The sequence below is a fragment of the Balaenoptera musculus genome, chromosome 6 (assembly GCF_009873245.2).
Source record: "Balaenoptera musculus isolate JJ_BM4_2016_0621 chromosome 6, mBalMus1.pri.v3, whole genome shotgun sequence".
Classification (NCBI taxonomy): domain Eukaryota; kingdom Metazoa; phylum Chordata; class Mammalia; order Artiodactyla; family Balaenopteridae; genus Balaenoptera; species Balaenoptera musculus.
This window is the reverse complement of record NC_045790.1, coordinates 46,355,950-46,378,605: the sequence shown is the minus strand read 5'-3', so window position 1 is coordinate 46,378,605 and position 22,656 is coordinate 46,355,950. Positions and strand designations below refer to the sequence as shown.

The 22,656-nt window shown below is 37.4% G+C and overlaps 1 protein-coding gene across 2 annotated transcripts in view; it reads left to right on the top strand.

The window, feature by feature from the left end:
* Nucleotides 1-22,656, top strand: part of FOCAD (focadhesin) — a 318,822-nt gene that overhangs the window by 152,641 nt on the left and 143,525 nt on the right. For both annotated transcript variants that reach the window (XM_036855059.1, XM_036855060.1), the window contains exon 15: nucleotides 123-249. In XM_036855059.1, the coding sequence (XP_036710954.1) occupies nucleotides 123-249 (127 nt within the window). The remainder of the gene's footprint in view (nucleotides 1-122; nucleotides 250-22,656) is intronic.

The following is a 22,656-nucleotide window of genomic DNA, read 5'->3' as shown; positions in this document are numbered from 1 at the left end:
TCAACGTTTGATAGGCACAAGAGTAAATGAAAACATTAATGTTTTTGTTCAGGCAAAAGACCTTGGAGTAGTAATATAGTTCTTTGGCTTTAATCTTGTGTCTAAACTGTCATTTCTTGTAGGCCATATCAGCATGGTGCAGATATGTTGGCAGCTATTTCCCAGATGTTGAATGAATGCACTAAGCCTGACCAAGCTACTCCAGCAGCCTTGGTGTTACAAGGTCTTCATGCACTCTGCCAGGCTGAGGTGGGCTTTTTTGAGTTGTTTTGTATAATTTGGAAGAAAATAATTTACAAGCCATTGTAGTTACAAGGATGTAGGAGATTTTTTGTTCAGAAGAGTGAAATAAGACAGTCTACTTTACAAATTCTTTGTAGAGGGGAGTCTTGAAACATGTAGACTTTTTCTAGAGGCTAAAGAAAACCAGACTTTAGATTCTTCTTGTTGTTATTTATTTTTGTTAATATAGAAGGAGAAGTATGCTTATAGGAGAACTCTTGAGTATATTTGCTTCTTTGTTTCGTGATTAGAGAGCCTTAGAAGCAGAGGAGGTAAGGAAATCGGCATGGGCCAGTGGCAGTTTTATAGCCAGCAAAAACTTTTGTTGGCTTGAAGATTGGCAAAGGATCCTTTCTTTCCTAATGATCAGACTGGGTAGGATGGACTGATATTAGAACCGAGTCTCTAAATCATCTTCTGAACTTCAGACTGCTCCCAAAACTATAGCACAGCAGAGGAAATCTTTAATCTTTTGGAGAAATGTGGTAATTACATCAAAGATCATTCATTGACCTAACAAAAGTTTTTTATGTAAAAAAAATTTTTATGCAGCCTTGTAAGCTGCTTTATTATTGTTTTTTAATGGAAGTATATTTGATTTATAATATCATATTAGTTTCAGGTGTACAACATATTAATTCAATACTTTTATAGATTATACTACCTTTAAGTTATTAAAAAAATAATGGCTATATTTCCCTGTGCTGTACAATATATCCTTGTTGCTTATTTATTTTATGCATAGTATTTTGTGTCTCTTAATACCATAGCCCTACCTCCCCCCTCCTCCCTTCCTTCTCCCCACTGGTAATCACTACTTTGTTCTCTGTATCTGTGAGTCTGTTTCTGTTTCGTTATATACAGTCATTTGTTTTATCTTTTAGATTCCACAGATAAGTGATAACATAGAGTATTTATCTTTCTGTGTCTGACTTATTTTACTAGGCATAATATTCTGTAGGTTCATACACATTGTTGCAAATTACAGAATTTCATTCTTTTTTATGGCTGAGTAATATTCCATTATGTATGTTTGGAATATACACACACACACACACACACACACATCATCTTTATCCATTCATCTGTTAATTTAGAGGAAAGTCTTTCAGCTTTTCATCATTTCACCATTGAGTGTGATGTTAGCTGTGGGTTTATAATAACTGACCTTTATTATGTTCAGATATGTTCCTTTTACACCAACTTTGATGAAATTTTCTATCATGAATGGATATTGAATTTTGTCACATGCTTTTTCTGTGTCTATAGAGATAATCATGTGATTTTTTTAAAAAATTGGGGAATAGTTGCTTTACAATGTTGTCTTAGTTTCTGCTGTACAATGAAGTGAATCAACTATATGCATACATATATTCTCTCCCTCTTGGGCCTCCCTCCCCCCCCATCCCACCCATCTAGGTCACCACAGAGAACCGAGCTGAGCTCCCAGTGCTATACAGCAGGTTCCCACTAGCTGTCTATTTTACACATGGTAGTGTATATATGTCAATCCTAATCTCCCAATTCATCCCACCATCCCTTCCTGTGTCCACATGTCTGATCTCTACCGCTGCATCTCTATTCCTGCCCTACAAAATGGTTCATCTGTATCGTTTTTCTAGATTCCACATATATGCATTAATATACAGTATTCATTTTTCTCTTTCTGATTTACGTCACTCTGTATGACAGACTCTAGGTCCATCCACATCTCTACAAATGACCCATTTTTGTTCCTTTTTATATCTGAGTAATATTCCATTGTACATATGTACCTCATCTTCTTTATCCATTCATCTGTTGATGAACATTTACATTGCTTCCATGTCCTGGCTATTGTAAATAGTGCTGCAATGAACATTGGGGTACATGTGTCTTTTTGAATTATGGTTTTCTCAGGGTATATGCCCAGTAGTGGGATTGCTGGGTCATATGGTAGTTCTATTTTTTGTTTTTTAAGGAACCTCCATACTGCTCTACATAGTGGCTGTATCAATTTACATTCCCACCAACAGTGCAAGAGGGTTCCCTTTTATCCACACCCTCATTGTTTGTAGATTTTTGATGCTGGCCATTCTGACCGGTGTGAAGTGATACCTCATTGTAGTTTCGGTTTCCATTTCTCTAATAATTAGTGATATTGAGCATCTTTTCATGTGCCTCTTGGCCATCTGTATGTCTTCTTTGGAGAAATGTCTATTTAGGTCTTCCACCCATTTTTTGATTGGGTTGTTTGTTTTTTTGATGTTGAGCTGCATGAGCTGTTTGTATATTTTGGAGATTAATCCCTTGTCAGTTGCTTTGTTTGCAAATATTTTCTCCCATTCTGAGGGTTGTCTTTTCATCTCATTTATGGTTTTCTTTGCTGTGCAAAAGCTTTTAAGTTTCACTAGGTCCTGTTTGTTTATTTTTGTTTTTCTTTTCATTACTCTAGGAGGTGGGTCAAAAAAGATCTTGTTGCGATTTATGTCAAAGAGTGTTTTTCCTATGTTTTCCTCTAAGAGTTTTATAGTGTCTGCTCTTAACATTTAGGTCTTTAATCCATTTGATTTTATTTTTGTGTGTGGTGTTAGGTAATGTTCTAATTTCATTCTTTTCCATGTAGCTGTCCAGTTTTTCCAGCACCACTTATTGAAAAGACTGTCTTTTCTTCATTGTATATTCTTGCCTCCTTTGTCACAGATTAGGTGACCATAGGTGCGTGGGTTTATCTCTAGGCTTTCTATCCTGCACCATTGATCTATATGTCTGTTTTTGTGCCAGTACCATACTATTTTGATTACTATAGCTTTGTAGTGTAGTCTGAAGTCAGGGAGCTTGATTCCTCCAGCTCCATTTTTCTTTCTCAAGATTGCTTTGGCTATTTGGGTCTTTTGTGTTTCCATACAAATTGTAAAATTTTTTGTTCTAATTCTATGAAAAATGCCATTGATAATTTGATAGGGATTGCATTGAATCTGTAGATTGCTTTGGATAGTACAGTCATTTTCACAATATTGTGTCTTCCAACCCCAAAACATGGTATATCTCTCCATCTGTTAGTGTCATCTTTGATTTCTTTCATCAGTGTTTTATATATAAATTTGGATTTTTAATATTTCTTTTTCTTCTGTGATTGCCATGGCCAGGACTGCCAAAACTATGTTGAATAATAGTGGCGAGAGCAGACATCCTTTTCTTGTTCCTGATCTTAGAGGGAATTCTTTCAGTTTTTCACCATTGAGAATGATGTTTGCTGTGGTTTTGTTGTGTATGGCCTTTATTATGTTCAGGTAGATTCCCTCTATGCCCACTTTCTGGAGAGTGTATATCATAAATGGGTGCTGAATTTTTCAAAAACTTTTTCTGCATCTACTGAGATGATCATATGGTTTTTATTCTTTAATTTGTTAATATGGTGTATCACATTGATTGATCACGTATATTGAAGAATCCTTGCATCCCTGGGATAAATCCCACTCGATCATGGTGTATGATCCTTTAAATGTGTTGTTGGATTCTGTTTGCTAGTATTTTGTTGAGGATTTTTGTGTCTATGTTCATCAGTGATATTGTTCTGTAATTTTCTAGTTTTGTGATGTCTCTGTCTGGTTTTGGTATCAGGGTGATGGTTGCCTCGTAGAATGAGTTTGGGAGTGTTCCTCCCTTTGCTATATTTTGGAAGAGTTTGAGAAGGATAGGTGTTAGCACTTCTCTAAATGTTTGATAGAATTCGCCTGTGAAGCCATCTGGTCCTGGTCTTTTGTTTGTTGGAAGATTTTTAATCACGATTTCAATTTCATTACTTGTGACTGATCTGTTTATAGTTTCTGTTTCTTCCTGGTTCAGTCTTGGAAGATTGTACCTTTCCACGAATTTGCCCATTTCTTCCAGGTTGTCCATTTTATTAGCATATAGTTGCTTGTAGTCGTCTGTTATGATCCTTTGTATTTCTGCAGTGTCAGTTGTAATTTCTCCTTTTTCATGTCTGATTTTATTGATTTGTATCCTCTCCCTTTTTTTCTTGATTGGTCTGGTTAAAGGTTTATCAATTTTGTTTATCTTCTCAAAGAACCAGCTTTTAGTTTCATTGATTTTTGCTATTGTTTTCTTTGTTTCTATTTCATTTATTTCTGCTTTGATTTTTATGACTTCTTTCCTCCTACTAATTTTGGGTTTTGTTTGTTCTTCTTTGTCTTCTTGCTTTAGGTGTAAGGTTAGATTGTTTATTTTAGATTTTTCTTGTTTCTTTTTTTTTTTAAATTTTGTCTTCCAGTTTTATTGAGATATTGACATTCAGCACTGTATAAGTTTAAGGTGTACAGCATAATGATTTGGCTTACATACATCATGGAATAGTTATCACAATAAATTTAGTGAACATCTATTACATCATATAGATATAAAATTAAAGAAATAGAAAAAAAATTTTCTTCCCTCATGATGAGAACTCTTAGGATTTACTCTTTTAACAACTTTCCTATGTGACAGCAATGTTAATTATATTTATCATGTTGTGCGTTACATCCGTAGTACTTATTTATCTTATAACTGGAAGTTTGTACCTTTTGACTGCCTTCACCTAATTCGCTTTCCCCCAACCCCTGGCCTCTGGTAACCACAAATCTGATCTCTTTTTTTTTTGAGTTTATTTATTTATTTATTTATTTTTAACAGTTCTGCAGCTTTTATTTTATTTTATTTTATTTTATTTTATTTTTTTAAACATCTTTATTGAAGTATAATTGCCCCACAACAGTGTGTTAGCTTCTGCTTTACAACAAAGCGAATCAGTTATACATATACAATATGTTCCCATTTCTCTTCCCTCCTGCATCTCCCCCCCTCCCACCCTCCCCATCCCACCCCCCAGGCGGTCACAAAGCACCGAGCCGATCCCCCTGCGCCACGCGGCTGCCTCCCACCAGCCATCCACCCTACACCTGGTAGTGTACACATGTCCATGACACTCTCTTACCCTGTCACATCTCACCCCACCCCCTCCCCATATCCTCAAGTCCATTCTCTAGTAGGTCTGTGTCTTTATTCCCGTCTTGCCACTAGGTTCTTCATGGCCTTTTTTTTTTTTCCCTTAGATTCCGTATATATGTGTTAGCATACTGTATTTATTTTTCTCTTTCTGACTTACTTCACCCTGTATGACAGACTCTAACTCCATCCACCTCATTACAAATACCTCCATTTCATTTCTTTTTATGGCTGAGTAATATTCCATTGTATATATGTGCCACATCTTCTTTGTCCATTCATCTGTCGATGGACATTTAGGTTGCTTCCAGGTCCTGGCTATTGTAAATAGAGCTGCAATGAACATTGTGGTACATGACACTTTTTGACCTATGGTTTTCTCAGGGTATATGCCTAGTAGTGGGATTGCTGGGTCGTATGGTAGTTCTATTTGTAGTTTTTTAAGGAACCTCCATACTGTTCTCCATAGTGGCTGTATCAATTTACATTCCCACCAACAGTGCAAGAGTGTTCCCTTTCCTCCACACCCTCTCCAGCATTTATTGTTTCTAGATTTTTTGATGATGGCCATTCTGACCGGTGTGAGATGATATCTCATTGTAGTTTTGATTTGCATTTCTCTAATGATTAATGATGTTGAGCATTCTTTCATGTGTCTGTAGGCCATCTGTATATCTTCTTTGGAGAAATGTCTATTTAGGTCTTCTGCCCATTTTTGGATGGGTTGTTCGTTTTTTTTGTTATTGAGCTGCATAAGCTGCTTGTAAATCTTGGAGATTAATCCTTTGTCAGTTGCTTCATTTGCAAATATTTTCTCCCATTCTGATGGTTGTCTTTTGGTCTTGTTTATGGTTTCCTTTGCTGTGCAAAAGCTTTTAAGTTTCATTAGGTCCCATTTGTTTATTTGTGTTCTTATTTCCATTCTCTGGGAGCTGGGTCAAAAAGAATCTTGCTGTGATGTATGTCATAGAGTGTTCTGCCTATGTTTTCCTCTAAGAGTTTGATAGTGTCTGGCCTTACACTTAGGTCTTTAATCCATTTGGAGTTTATTTTTGTGCATGGTGTCAGGGAGTGTTCTAATTTCATACTTTTACATGTAGCTGTCCAATTTTCCCAGCACCACTTATTGAAGAGGCTGTCTTTTCTCCACTGTATATGCTTGCCTCCTTTATCAAAGATAAGGTGACCATATGTGTGTGGGTGTATCTCAGGGCTTTCTATCCTGTTCCATTGATCTATATTTCTGTTTTTGTGCCAGTACCAAACTGTCTTGATTACTGAAGCTTTGTAGTATAGTCTGAAGTCAGGGAGCCTGATTCCCCCAGCTCCATTTTTCGTTCTCAAGATTGCTTTGGCTATTCGGGGTCTTTTGTGTTTCCATATAAATTGTGAAATTTTTTGTTCTAGTTCTGTGAAAAATGCCAGTGGTAGTTTGATAGGGATTGCATTGAATCTGTAGATTGCTTTGGGTAGTAGAGTCATTTTCACAATGTTGATTCTTCCAATCCAGGAACATGGTATATCTCTCCATCTATTTGTATCATCTTTAATTTCTTTCATCAGTGTCTTATAATTTTCTGCATACAGGTCTTTTGTCTCCTTAGGTAGGTTTATTCCTAGATATCTTATTCTTTTTGTTGCAATGGTAAACGGGAGTGTTTTCTTAATTTCACTTTCAGATTTTTCGTCATTAGTGTATAGAAATGCAAGCGATTTCTGTGCATTAATTTTGTATCCTGCTACTTTACCAAATTCATTGATTAGCTCTAGGAGTTTTCTGGTAGCATCTTTAGGATTCTCTATGTATAGTATCATGTCATCTGCAAATAGTGACAGCTTTACTTCTTCTTTTCCGATTTGGATTCCTTTTATTTCTTTGTCTTCTCTGATTGCTGTGGCTAACACTTCCAAAACTATGTTGAATAATAGTGGTGAGAGTGGGCAACCTTGTCTTGTTCCTGATCTTAGTGGAAATGGTTTCAGTTTTTCACCATTGAGGACAATGTTGGCTGTGGGTTTGTCATATATGGCCTTTATTATGTTGAGGAAAGTTCCCTCTATGCCTACTTTCTGCAGGGCTTTTATCATAAATGGGTGTTGAATTTTGTCGAAAGCTTTCTCTGCATCTATTGAGATGATCATATGGTTTTTCTCCTTCAATTTGTTAATATGGTGTATCACACTGATTGATTTGCGTATATTGAAGAATCCTTGCATTCCTGGGATAAACCCCACTTGATCATGGTGTATGATCCTTTTAATGTGCTGTTGGATTCTGTTTGCTAGTATTTTGTTGAGGATTTTTGCATCTATGTTCATCAGTGATATTGGTCTGTAGTTTTCTTTCTTTGTGACATCTTTGTCTGGTTTTGGTATCAGGGTGATGGTGGCCTCGTAGAATGAGTTTGGGAGTGTTCCTCCCTCTGCAATATTTTGGAAGAGTTTGAGAAGGATAGGTGTTAGCTCTTCTCTAAATGTTTGATAGAATTCACCTGTGAAGCCATCTGGTCCTGGGCTTTTGTTTGTTGGAAGGTTTTTAATCACAGTTTCAATTTCAGTGCTTGTGATTGGTCTGTTCATATTTTCTATTTCTTCCTGGTTCAGTCTCGGCAGTTTGTGCATTTCTAAGAATCTGTCCATTTCTTCGAGGTTGTCCATTTTATTGGCATAGAGTTGCTTGTAGTAATCATGATCTTTTGTATTTCTGCAGTGTCAGTGGTTATTTCTCCTTTTTCATTTCTAATTCTATTGATCTGAGTCTTCTCCCTTTTTCTCTTGATGAGTCTGGCTAATGGTTTATCAATTTTGTTTATCTTCTCAAAGAACCAGCTTTTAGTTTCATTGATTTTTGCTATTGTTTCCTTCATTTCTTTTTCATTTATTTCTGACCTGATCTTTATAATTTCTTTCCTTCTGCTGGCTTTGGGGTTTTTTTGTTCTTCTTTCTCTAATTGCTTTAGGTGCAAGGTTAGGTTGTTTATTCGAGATGTTTCCTGTTTCTTGAGGTAGGCTTGTATTGCTATAAACTTCCCTCTTAGCACTGCTTTTGCTGCGTCCCATAGGTTTTGGGTCGTCGTATCTCCATTGTCATTTATTTCTAGGTATTTTTTGATTTCCCCTTTGATTTCTTCAGTAATCACTTCATTATTAAGTAATGTATTGTGTAGCCTCCATGTGTTTGTATTTTTTACAGATCTTTTCCTGTAATTGATATCTAGTCTCATAGCGTTGTGGTCGGAAAAGATACTTGATACTATTTCAATTTTCTTTCTTGTTTCTTGAGGTAGGATTGTATTGCTATAAACTTCTCTCTTAGTACTGCTTTTGCTGCATCCCGTAGGTTTTGGGTCGTCATGTTTTCATTGTCCTTTGTTTCTTTGGATTTTTTGATTTCCTCTTTGATTTCTTCAATGATCTCTTGGTTATTTAGTAGCGTATTGTTTAGCCTCAATGTGTCTGTATTTTTTTACAGTTTTTTTTCCTGTAATTGATTTTTAATCTCATAGTGTTGGTCAGAAAAGATACTTGAAACGATTTCAATTTTCTTAGATTTACTGAGGCTTGATTTGTGACCCAGGATGTGATCTGTCCTGGAGAATGTTCCGTGTGCACTTGAGTAGGAAGTGTATTCTGCCACTTTCTGGTGGAGTGTCCTGTAAGTATCAATTAAGTCTATTTGGTCTGTTGTGTCATTTAAAGTTTGTGTTTCCTTATTACTTTTCTGTCTGGATGATCTGTCCATTGGTGGTAGTGGGTGTTAAAGTCCCCCACTATTATTGTGTTAATGTCAATTTCTCCTTTTATGGGTGTTAGCAGTTGCCTTATGTATTGAGGCGGTCCTATGTTGGGTGCATAAATATTTATAATTGTTATATCTTTTTCTTGGATTGATCCCTTGATCATTATGTAGTGTCCTTGCTTGTCTCTTGTAACATTCTTTATTTTAAAGTCTATTTTATCTGATACGAGTATTGCTACTCCAGGTTTCTTTTGATTTCCATTTGCATGGAGTATCTTTTTCCATTCCCTCACTTTCAGTCTGTATGTGTCCCTGGGTCTGAAGTTGGTCTCTTGTAGTCAACATATATACTGGTCGTGCTTTTGTATCCATTCAGCCAGTCTGTGTCTTTTTGTTGGAGCATTTCATCCATTTACAGTCAAGGTTATTATCAATATGTATGTTCCTATTACCATTTTCTTAATTGATTTGGGTTTGTTTTTGTGGGTCTTTTTCTTCTCTTGTGTTTCCTGTGTAGAGAAGTTCCTTTAGCAATTGTAAAGCTGGTTTGGTGGTGCTGAATTTTCTTAGCTTTTGATTGTCTGTAAAGCTTTTGGTTTCTCTGTTGAATCTGAATGAGATCCTTGCTGGGTAGAGTAATCTTCGTTGTATTTTTTTCCCTTTCATCCTTTAAATATATCCTGCCACTCCCTTTTGGCCTGCAGAGTTTCTGCTGAAAAATCCACTGATGACCTTATGGGGATTCCCTTGTATGTTATTTGTTGCTTTTCCCTTGCTGCTTTTAATATGTTTTCTTTCGATTAAATTTTGGTAGTTTGATTATTATGTGTCCTGGTGTGTTTCTTCTTGGGTTTATCCTGTATGAGACTCTCTGTGCTTCTGGACTTGGGTGGCTTTTTCCTTTCCCATGTTAGGGAAGTTTTCGAATGTAATATCTTCAAATATTTTCTCAGACTCTTTCTCTTTCTCTTCTTATTCTGGGGCCCCTATAATTCGAATGTTGATGCATTCAGTGTTGTCCCAGAGGTCTCTGAGGCTGTCCTCATTTCTTTTCATTCTTTTTTCTTTATTCTGCTCTTTGGCAGTTATTTGCACCATTCTATCTTCCAGCTCACTTATTCGTTCTTCTGCCTCAGTTTTTCTGTTATTGATTCCTTCTAGTGTATTTTTCATTTCAGTTATTGTGTTGTTCATCACAGTTTGTTCTTTAGTTCTTCTAGGTCCTTGTTAAACATTTTTTGTATTTTCTCAATCCGTGCCTCCATTCTATTTCCAAGATTCTGTATCATCATCTACTATGATTACTCTGAATTCTTTTTCAGTTAGGTTCCCTATTTCCTCTTCATTTATTTGGTCTTGTGGGATTTATCTTGCTCCTTTGTCTGTACCATATTTTTTTGTCATCTCAGTTTTTTTGATGGGTGCAGCTATGTTCCTGTCTGGCTGGTTGTTTGCTGTTAGGCTTCCAGCACTGGAGTTTGCAGGCAGTTGGGTGGAGCCAGGTCTTGATGTCAAGATGAGGACCTCTGGGAAAGCTCACACCAATTAATACTCCCTTGGGCCTGAAGTTCTCTGTCATTCCAGTGGCTCGGACTCGGTGCTCCCACCACTGGAGCTCCAGCCCGATGTCTGGCCTGAGAACCAAGACCCTGCAAGCCATGTGGTGTGGCAAAAAAAGAAAAGCAGAAAAAAGAAAAAAAAAAAAAAGAGGCTGGAAGAAGCCTTGGGCGGGTGGGGCTTAATGTCAGGACCTGCCTGGCTGGAAGAGGCCTTTGGGAGGCCGGGCTTAGGCTCAGGACTCATGCAGCCAGAGGAAGCCCCAGAGGGTGGAGGTTCAGGCCCAGGATCCCAGCATTCTTGCTGGGGCCCGAGCGGGCAGGCGACATGCTGGCCATGTTCCCCTCCTATCCCCTGAAGATCTCTCCTGATCCCCACTGATCCCCTCACTGGGAGTGGGCCCCTCCGAGCATGGGAATCCCTCCTATCCCTCAGCTGCCCCTCAGGGGCTGGTCCCGTCCCACCTCCACTTTTCCTCCCATGTCCTCAGGACCCGCCCAGCTGGAGGGGCCTGGAGGGCAGAGGTTCAAGCCTGGGACCCCAGCAGACTTGCTGGGACCTGAGCAAGTTGGGGAGATGCTGGCTGCATTTCCCTCTGATCCCCCAATTCCCCAAAGGTCTCTCTCCGTCCCCGCTCATCCCGTCGCCCTGAGTGGGCCCCTCTGACTGTGGGAACCCCTCTCCTCCCCCAGCCACCCCTCAGGCATGCTGGTCCCATCCCACTTCCACTTTTCCTCCCCCCCCTTCTTCCCTTCCACGTCCTACCTGGTTGCACAGGCATTCCTCCCATCCCCTTAGGTGTCTGAGGTCCCCCACCAGCACCTGGTAGGTGCCCTAGTTTTGAGGCGATGCGAACTCCACATCTTCCTACTCCATCATCTTGACTCTGCCCCTGATCACATGATTTTTATCCTTCTCTTTGTTAATGTTGTGTTCCACATTGATTTGCGAATATTGAATTATTCCTGCATCCCTGAAATAAATCCCACTTGATCATGGTGTATGATCCTTTTTATGTATCAGTGGATTCAGTTTGCTAATAATTTTTTGAGGATTTTTTAATCTATATTCATCAAAGATATTGGCCTGAAATTGTTTTTTTTTTTGGAATGTCTTTTTCTGGTTTTGGTATTAGTGTAATGGTGGCCTCATAGAATGAATTTGTGAGTGTTCCATCCTCTTCAATTTTTTGGAATAGTTTGAGAAGGATAGGTATTAACTCTTCTTTATATGTTTGGTGGTAGAATTCCCTTGTGAAGCCATCTGATGCTGGACTTTGCTGGGAATTTTTTTTTTTTAATTATAAATTCAATTTCACTACTAGTGATCAGTCTGTTCAGATTGTCTGTTTCTTTCTGATTCAGCCTTAGCAGGTTGCATGTTTCTAGAAATTTGTTCATTTCTTCTAGGTTGTTCAATTTGTTGACATATAATTATTTTTATGTCGTATGTCCCTTATGATTTTTTGTATCTCTGTGGTATCGGTTGTTATTTCTCCTCTTCAATTCTTATTTTGTTTATTTTTTTCCTCTCTCATTTCTTCTTGATGAGCCTGGCTAAAGTTTATCAGTTTTGCTCGTCTTTTCAAAAAACCAGCTCTTGGCTTCATTGGGTTTTTTTTGTTGTTTTTAGGTCTCTATTTTATTTATTTCCTCTTTGATCTTTATTATTTCCTTCCTTCTGGTGACTTTGGGCTTAGTTTGTTCTTCTTTTCCTAATTCCTTTACGTGGTAGGTTAGGTTGTTTATTTGAGATTTTTCTTGGTTTTTTGAGGAGGGCCTGTGTCACTATAAACTTCCCTCTTAGAAGTGCTTTTGCTGCATCCCATAGATTTTGGAAAATTGTGTTTCCATATTCAGTTGTCTCAAGGTATTTTCTGATTTCCTCTTTGATTTCTTCATTGACCGTTGGTTTTTTAGTAGCATGTTGTTTAGTCTCCAGGTGTTTGTTATTTTCCCAGTTTTCTTTCTGTAATTGATTTCTAGTTTCATACCACTGTGATTGGAAAAAATGCTTGATATAATTTATATCCTCTTGAATTTGTTGTGACTTGTTTTGTGGCCAGCATTTGATCTCTTCTGGAAAATGTTCCGTGTGCGCTTGAAAAGAATGCGTATTCTGCTGCTTTGGGATGGAATGTCCTGTAGATATCTATTAAGCCATCTGGTTTATTGTGTCATTTAAGACTATGGTTGCCTTATTGATTTTCTGTCTAGATGATGTGTCCATTGATGTAAGTGGAGTGTGAAAGTTCCCTACTATTACTGTTTTTTGTCAGTTTCTCCCTTTATGTATGTTAATATTTGCTTTGTATATTTAGGTCCTACTGTATGGGTGCATATATGTTAACGAGTGTAATATCCTCTTCTTGTATTGATCCCTTTATCATTATATAATGCCCTTCTTTGTCTTTTGTTACAAACTTTGTTTTAAAAGTCTATTTTGTCTGAAATGAGTATTGCTACCCCCACTTTCTTGTCATTTCTGATTGCATGAAATATCTTTTTCTATCCCCTTACTTTCACTTTGTGTGTGTCGCTCTGAAGTGAGTGTTGTAAGCCACGTATAGACAGGTTTTGATTTTTTATTCAATCAGCCACTGTGTCTTTTGATTGGAGCATTTAGTCCACTGACATTTAAAGTAATTACTGACAGGTATATACTTATTGCCATTTTACTGCTTGTTTTCCAGTTGTTTTTGTAATTCTTCTCTGTTTGTTTCTTCTTCTGTTTGTTTCTTCCCTTATGGTTTGATGATTTTCCTTAGTAGTATGCTTGTGTTTCTTTCTAGTTTTTTGGTATCTATTGTAGGTTTTTGATTTGTGGTTCATGTTGACCTATAACCATATCTACTTATTTTTAACTGGTAGTCATTTAATTTTAAACATATTCTAAAAGATACACCTGTTTTTACTCCCCTCCCCTACATTTTGTGTTTTCGATGTCCTATTTTACATCTTCATTTTTTTAATTGTAGTTATAATTGCTTTTACAATTTTTTGTCTTTTACTCTTCATACTAGTTTCACATTTCATACTAGTTTCACATTTTTTGTCTTTTAATCTTCATACTGAGGATCAAGTTGTTGATCCTCAGTCCTTACTATATATTTGCCTTTCATAGTGGGATTTTTCCTTTCTTATAAATTTTTACTTCTTATTATAGCTTTTTCTTTAACTTAGAAAAGACCTTTTAACATTTCTTTAGGGTAGCTTTAGTATTGATGAATTTTTTTAGTTTTTGCTTGCCTGAGAAGTTTGTTTTTATTTCAGCTTTAATTCTGAATGATAATCTTGCTCGGTAGAGTATCCTAGGTTGCAGGTTTTTCCCTTTAAGCACTTTGAATATATCATGCCACTCCCTCTGGCCTGCAAAGTTTCTGCAGAGTAATCAGCTGATAGCCTTATGGGGGTTCCCTTGTATATGACTCTTTGTTTTTCTCTTGCTGCCTTTAAAATTCTCTTTTTACAGACTTCCCTAGCAGTCCAGTGGTTAAGACTCTGAGCTTCCACTGTGGGGACATGGGTTTGATCCCTGGTCGGGGAACTAAGATCCTGCATAACACTTGGCATGGCCAAAAAAAATATTCTCTTTATTTTCTACTTTTGCCATTTTAGTTATGATATATCTTGGTGTGTGTCTCTTTGGGTTCATGTTGTTTGGATTCCCTCTGTGCTTCCTGTATCTGGATATCTGTTTCCTTGTTCAGGTTTGGGACTTTTTCAGCCATAATTTCATCAAAAACATTTTCAACCCCCTTTCTCTCCCCTCTCCTTCTGAAACGACTATAATGCCAATGTTGGTATGCTTCATGTTTTTCCAGAAATCTCTTAAACTGTTCTCATTTTTTAACGTTTATTTTTCTTTTTGCTGTTCTGATTGGGTAATATCCATTATTCTATCTTCCAGATCATTTATGTTCTTCTGTATCACATAGTCTGCTATTCAGTGTGTTCTTCATTTCAGTTACTGTATTCTTCAGTTCTGATTGGTTCTTTTTGTATATTTTCTAGTTCCTTCTTAAAATTCTCACTGTGTTCATCTATTCTTTTCCCTAATTTAGTTAGCATTCTTATTACTAATACTTTGAATTCTTTATCTTGTAAAGTGTTTATTTCTATTTCATTATTTATTTTCCCAGGGGTTTTCTCTTGTTCTTTCAATCAAGACTAGTTCCTCTATCTTCTTACTTTGCTTAACTTTCTCTGTCTCTGTGAAATTAGATGAAACAGTTACCTATTGCAGTCTTGAAGAGGTTTCCTTATGTGGGAGTGTCTCTCTACAGTCTGTGTGTGCCCAGTGCCTTTGGTGGGAGAGATGGATTTGACATGAACAAAAGCCATGCATTTCCTCAGGGTATGCTGACAGTTATCATCTAGCAGGAAGTAGGGTTGGAGATGGAGGAACCAGGGCCAGAGCCAAGTGTGAGGTGTGGCTTCCCCTCTGCTCATTGGCCATTAGCACCCTATCAGGGGCAGGGTCAGGTCCAAAGTTGATGGAGTGGAAGCCCTGAGGTTCGGGTCCAAGCTGTCTCTGTTCTCTTAAATGTGTTTGTCTCCCACTCCCAGCACTGTACCCTTGCCCCAGAGAGGAGGAGTGCTGGAGGAAGAGGGGCCCATGCCAGCATGTGATGGGCTGGCCACAGAGGTCCAGGCTGCCTCTAATGTGCCCCCTGTGCAGGTACCAGTAATGACAGCCCCAGCTGTGTCTGAGTCTCTGCTGTCCCTCACAGCCAGTCACTACCCCCAGCCTCTGCCACCCCCACCCTGTTGAGAAGCTGTGCTGCAGGGTAAGCAGGGCTCCCTTTAGCACTGGGCATGTGTCAGGGTGTGGATGCAGCAGTCTGGCTTCCGTCAGAGATCAGGACTACCCCTGATACAGTGCCTGTGTAATTGCTAGCCCACACTGTGCTCAGATGTTGCCCTACTTCCAAGTTTCCTCTGCATCTCAGTACTAAGATATGAGCTCTCTCCCTGGTGACGGCAGCCCTTTCTCCAGTGTGGTAGAGTAAGCGGGACTGGAGCATTTGCTTGGCTCAGGCTGAGGCGTATGCTGGGGCAATTGCAGGAAACTGGGCAGCCACTGGAACCATCCTCAATCTGTCCTCGCCACCCTGCCTCAGGAGCAAGCCAGTCCTTGCATGTTCTTCACAGCCCTCCTGTTAGTTCCAGCAGCTCTACAACCAGCCAAGGGGGCTTGTCTTCCCTGTGTCCGACACCAGGACTGGGGCGCCCAATCTATGGCTTGCACTGCCTGCTCCCCAGCAGGGGTCTCCTCCTATGTAATCTCCCTTTTCCTCTGAGTCCCCTCCCAGGGGGCACAGGTCCCTTCTCTTCCCTTCCAGATTCTTTGTGGATCTTTCTTATATCCTTGGTTGTATAGGAATCTTTCTGCCAGTTTCCAGTTAGTTTTCAGTGAAAATTATTTCATGTGTTGATGTATTTTTGATGTATTCATGGGGGGAGGTGAGTTCCATGTCCTTCTACTCTGCCGTCTTGATTGATTCTTTCCTAACCAATTTTTTTTGACACAGTGAACATACCTATACAGTTTTTGTTCTTAGTGAATGAGATTAAGTAGAATTCTCTTAGCTTTTGGTAATTATGGTTGATATGATGATAATGAATATAATATAATCATACAAGCAATGACTCTATTTAGTGTATATATGATCATGTCCTTGTGCTAAGTAAGCACTTTTCATTTCTGTTCCTCAACAACTCTTCAATATAGGGATTATAACATTTACAGATGAGGAAAATAGACCTCAGAAGGAGGTTAGATAACTGCTCAGTATCTTGGTATGAGAATAATGTTCTTTTGGCTAAACACTTATTTTAGCAGGCAGTAAACATCATTACTGCTTAGGAAGTGATGTGTACTAAGGATAGTCTTTCAGACTGTGTACCCTGTAGTTGGTAAAGCTATTACGGTTTCATGGTAGGGTCCTATTACAGCAGGGAAATAGTTCACATAATCACGACTTTTGTTTTTTACTGCTTCAGTCAGTCATCTGGAAATGGAAAGTATCACTTTAATAATTATATTACTTTCATAATAAATAATTCTACCATTTGGGAGTATTTCATTTTTATTATTTTTTTTCAAACAGAAATCTACTTGTTTCTGAAATTAAGTTTTTCTTCCTAGGAAATTAAGTTTTTCTTCCTAAGAAATTAAGTTTTTCTTCCTAATTACCACTAAGAAGTGGTAATTTTGTCTGTGATTCCATTATGTTCTCCACCCATCCTTTGCTATTCTAAGGCTCTGCTGTCTATAGATGCTTATTAACTCATAAGAAGTGATTTTTCTCATTTCACTTCTGTGAGATATCATCATTAACTGTAGTTAGTACTGGAGATATAAAAAACTGTTGCCTGATGTGGTAGAAAGCATCTTTGTTTTTAGGCAGACATACCATGTACCTCCTATATACCAGTTATTAGCTGTGTGTCCTCTGACTGATTTACTTAACCTCTTTGAGCCTTATTTCCTCAAATGAGGATAAAATGGGATTACAAACAAAAGAGACCTAGCATAATGTCTACCCACGTAGGTGTTCTTTAAATATCAAACTTGTTCCTGAAAAATTGGTTATAGTCAATGCCCTCAAGGAGGGTCTAAGTAGTCTTTTTAATCTCTCCTCTAAAACTCACATAATATATGATAGTGACTTAGTTTCTTTTTCCAGATGGTATCCTAACCCTTCACTGCTAAACCTTTTGGTACTTTTTTCTATATTTAAAGGAGACCACTTGGGATTGTTGCATATGTAGCCCCAAATCCATTCCCTCAATCCAAACCACTACTCATAAAGATAATTCTGAGCCCACTATCAGACTATCTTATAGTCTGAATCCATTCAGGAGGCTATAACAATAACATAATATGAGTGTCTTATTAACATCAATTATTTATTTCTCACAGTTCTGGAGGCTGGGAAGTCCATGATCAAGGCGCTGGCCCTTTCACTGTCTGGTGAGGGCCTACTTCCTGGTTCATAGCCAGCTGTCTTCCTTATAGACAGCTGTCTTCTCACTGTAATTTCACATAGCCAGAGGGGCAAGGTAGCTCTCTGTAGTCTGCTTATAATCCCTGGCATGAAGGCTCTACCCTCATGACCTAATCTCCTTCCGAAGACCCTATCTCCTAATACCACCACCTTGGGGATTAGGATTTCAACATATGAATTTAGGGGTGTGGGTACAAACATTCATTCTATAGCAACTACCTTCTTATGTTCCTTTGTCCTCTAGAGGAATTGAGGCATCATGTCTAAGTATTTTATTTAATAAAACCTGTGTCTTAATTGGTACCTCAATACTCCTTTCTTTGCTTGGTTAAAGGCATTTTTCTTTCTTATTGTGTTTCTCTCTTCCCACCCCCTCTCTCTTTTAATGTTATAAAATCTGAATCCCTTATAATATTTTTATCAAAATTTACTTTTAAGAAACTTCAACTGAAATGTTGCAAATGAGATTAGAATTTAATACGTTGTCCTTCTAACAAACAGATACTAGCCTCTTTAAATCCTTTTTGTAATAAGATGGGCATTCATAAGTCAAAAACCAATATCAGTAATCCGTTAACTTCATTTTATTACAAAGAATACTTATTTCTTTATCCCTTCTTTTTCATCTCTCTTTCTTGTCTAGGGGATGAACCCACTATTTTATTGTTGCTTACTAGTCGTGAATAAGTGTTATTTACCATGTTTTCATTATAGATATTACAAATGTCTGGAGTTGTGGAATTTGTTGAAGCTGACTGCATCACTGTTAATTTTGGCTATAAAAATATTCTTTTTTTATGTCTGGTAATGAATAACTTTATGTTCATCTAAATAAGTAGAAATAATCTAGTCCCCCTTGATGGACCTTGCTTAAGCCTTTCCAAGCTTTTTGTGTGTGTATTCTTTATTTGTGGAGCTGCTGCTGTTGTGTCCTGTGATGTGTGTTTAAGTTGTAAAATATACTCAATTTGGTGGCCCTTGCCAGTCCACATTTAGTAATTTTGGGCTAATCTTTTGGTTTTTTGCCAGCATGCTATCTACAGAAGCCAGGCTGCCTTCTATGAAGCTATTTATTCTGTCTTCTAATTGATATCATGTGTGAAGCACTGATGGCTGCCAAGAGTTTCAAGAATGAAAATATTCAGCATAGTTATAAGTCTTCTTCCCAGAAACATTTGGAAGAGATTTCTCTATTTCTCTGTAGATCCTTGACTATCAAGTATAATTAAGAATATAGAAAGACAGCCTAAAACAGTGAAATTTTAAAAACCAAAAAGAATAAGAGTAAATTGAATAACCCTATGTTTAAGAAAATATTTACCTCAGTTGGAAAACCATCCAAAATTAGCTTGTACTGGGCTTTCCCATCCTTGCCTTTGTATTATGAGTTGAGCTCTTTTTCCTAAGGTTGACAATGGACTCTTCACTTTTGAAAGTCATCATCATGAAATTCATTTGGGCTTGGTAGGATCAGATTAAGCCTACAATTACTACTGCTTAATCATTAATCATGGTCTCCAGTGAGAGATTGAAAGGATGGATTCCATCTGAATGAAGACAATATATTGTCTTTTGTATCTGGCTTCTTTCACTTAACATATTTATAAGGTTCATCGGTGTTATAGCATGTATCAATACTTCATTTCTTTTTATGGTCGAATAATATTTAATATGACTATCTTACATTTTATTTATCCATTCATCCGTTGATGGACATTTGGATTTTTGCTGCTTTCTGGTTATTATGAATAATCCTGCTAGAATATTTGTGTACAGGTTATTGCACGGACATATGTTTTCATTTTTGAGGGATATACACCAGGAATAAAATTGCTGGATTATATGGTTACTCTGTGTTTAACTGTTTAAGGAACTTCCAGAACTGTTTTCCAAAGTGGCTGTGCCATTTTACATTCACACCAGCAGTGAGTGAAGGTTCTAATTTCTCCCCATATTCAGCAACACTTGTTATCTGCTTTTTTTTCTAACTGTAACCTTCCTAGTGAGTGTGAAGTGGTATCTCATGTGGCTTTGATTTGCATTTCCCTGATGACTAGGGATATTGAGCATCTTTTCCTGTGTTTATTGGCCACTTGTGTATCTTTTTGGAGCAATGTCTATTCAGATCCTTTGCATATTCTCTTCTCCATTTCTTTTAACTTCCCTGGTCAGCCAAGTTACATTTCATTCCTATAGGAATGATTAGTAAAACAATTTTGTCTTCTTGCTTCTAAGTAAAGGATACTGGGAAATCGTGAACACTTTTATGGGCCTTTTACTACAAAGAGAGCTTATCAAGCCATATGAAATATCAGAGAAAGACACATACACTTTACTTAGCTATTTTGTCCACATATGACATTTTCTTTGTTTTTATGTGAAATTAGCAGAGTGCTTTTAGCTGGAAAACTACTAGAGATATTCTAGTAATAGTAGTAGTAAGCATCTATTGATTCATTGAGTGCTTTCTATATATTAAGCACTATATACTACAATTGTTATATTTATTATATGATTTAATCTTACTGAAAAGAAGCTCACTATGTGATAAGGTACTGTTTTCTTCCGGGAGGCTGACAGAGGTTAAATAATTGCCCAAAGTCATCCAGCTAAAATGTGGTAGGGCCAGGATTCAAACACAGGTGTGCCTGAATTCAAAGACTATGTGTTAATTACTATTTTTTTAAACACAGCTTTATTGAGATATAATTCATATACTATCACTCTATGTTTTTGCTAGTCATGTTTGTGTTCAGTTGACCTTGTCATGCTGTGATATTAAATGGATAAATCTTTTTGTGAGCATTAAATTTGTGCTCTTTCCCTCGTACTTGTGTATTTCCTTTGCAATATGTTAATGCATAAGATTTTAAATTATTTAGGCTTTGCATAGAGATCCTAATGAAAAAGCTATTTGAGCCAAAATAGATTAATTTTTAGTGTTTTATGGGCTATTGTTAAATTTTATATTTTAAAGCTGTATTGAAGCGTTTCTGTCCTACTTTTAAAGACATTAGGTTTTTATAGCATCACATTTACTTCGGATAATGAAAAAAAAGTATCCCATATCAATGTCTCACAAAACCATTTTGATTTTTCCATTTTCCTTCCCATTGTATTTTCTTTACACATACATATTTTACACTTTCCATCTTCTCAATTTACTTTACATTTTACTAGAAAGATTTTTGATGAGGCTACAGGTTTTAATGGCTTAATTATTTTCCATTGAGTGAAAGTATCATATGTAATCAAATAATTCATTTTAGATTGGATTTTAAACTTGCTTCCCATTTTTCTCTCTTTATAATTAGTCTAAGAACTAATTACATATGTAAAGTTTTTCCTTTCTTTTGGATTATTTTCTTGAACTAAATATTTTAGAGTTTTATGGATTTTTTATGATCTTATTAAATAGTTAGCTTACTTTTTAAGTAACTATCCATGTTTACTCGAGCATGCGAGAGAAAGGTGTAATGTAGCAATTTGTACCCAGGTTTCTGGCAGTATTATTTGTTACTAGAGAGAACAATTCAGTTATATCATCACTTCACTGAGTCTAGGGCAGCCTTTATTCTTGTTATGATCATTCTGCTTGTTACCAGGAGCTCAGGGTCCCTTTTACCCAAAGATTACAAGGAAAGAAAAGGTCTAAAATGAATATTCTTTCCTCACAGTGAATTTGTCCCATGTAGGCTTCGCTTTGGGGCTTTGGAGAACTATTAATTAAAGAGGGGCGGAAGTGGTTTAATCCATTATAGACTTTCAGGTATAAGTTGTAAAAAGTTAAATATATATTTTTACTAATTTTATTCTCAAATCATTGATGTATTGTTACTAAGAGTGCTTTTAAAAGACGTTTTTGAAATTCATCTTGTTGACTAGAGATCATATTTAAATCCATACTTTTTATTTTACACTTCTAAGAAAATGTTGTCATTGTTTTGCTTTGTGGCTTTATGGGTTGTAAGTGTAAAAGGGATCCTGTTTATCTCATAATTTCATAAAGTTTGTTGCCTGTTCCAGAAGATGTTCAAATAGAAGGGTTGGCAGCCTTTCAGCAGTGTTCTGCCAAGTTGTCGTTTATTCATTCTCTGATGAGTAGACGTGGCGAGGAGAGCAAGGGAAAAGAAGATGGCGCAGCTTCCCCCCAAGCCTGTGTCCACTGCAGCGCATATGTTGGGCAAGAATTCCCTAGGCAGGACACCAAAAACATCACCTTTAAAATAAAAATACTGAAAACTGAAGCCAGGCTGTGCAAGGCTCTCTGGATATAAAGATTTATGAGACATTTTCAGCCTTCTAGGAGCTCACAGCCTAAGTAGGGGAGAGCACTGTGTTAAGTACACTAAATGTATTGATACTTGAAATTCAGAAATAGTGCAGAGGAGAGATACAACATCAAAGGAATACTTCTCTAAATTTTAAGCAGCAACATCAGGTGGCAGAGGGAAAGAATGTTTAGGACTAGAAGAAAGAGGCTCTACGGATCACTAGTATCTTTAGTTTTTCTTTCTTTTTATGAAAACAGTTGTATTGAGCTATAATTCACATGCTATCCAACTCACCCATTTATAGCATAAAATTCAGTCACTTTTTGAATATTCTGAGTTGTGCATCCATCATCACAATCACTTTTAGAACATTTTTATTACCCCAAAGAGAAACTTCACACTTTCCATACCCCCATGCCCCGCCCCCCAGCCATAGGGAGCCACTAATCTATTTTCTGTCTGTATAGATTTGTCTATTCTGGACATTTCATGTAAACAAAGTCATGCAATATGTGGCCTTTTGTGACTGGCTTTTTAAAAAATATTTATTTAATTAATATTTTTGGCTGTGTCGGGTCTTAGTTGCGGCATGCGGGATCTTTTGTTGTGGTGCGCAGTCTCTTCATTGCAGCGTGCGGGCTTCCCTCTAGTTGTGGTGGTGGGTTTTCTATCTCTAGTTGTGGCGCGCGGGCTCCAGGGCACGCAGGCTCTGTAGTTTGTGGCATGCGAGCTCTCTAGTTGAGGCGTGCGAGCTTCTTAGTTGTGGTATTCCGGCTTAGTTGCCCTGTGGCATGTGGGATCTTAGTTCCCTGACCAGGGGTCAA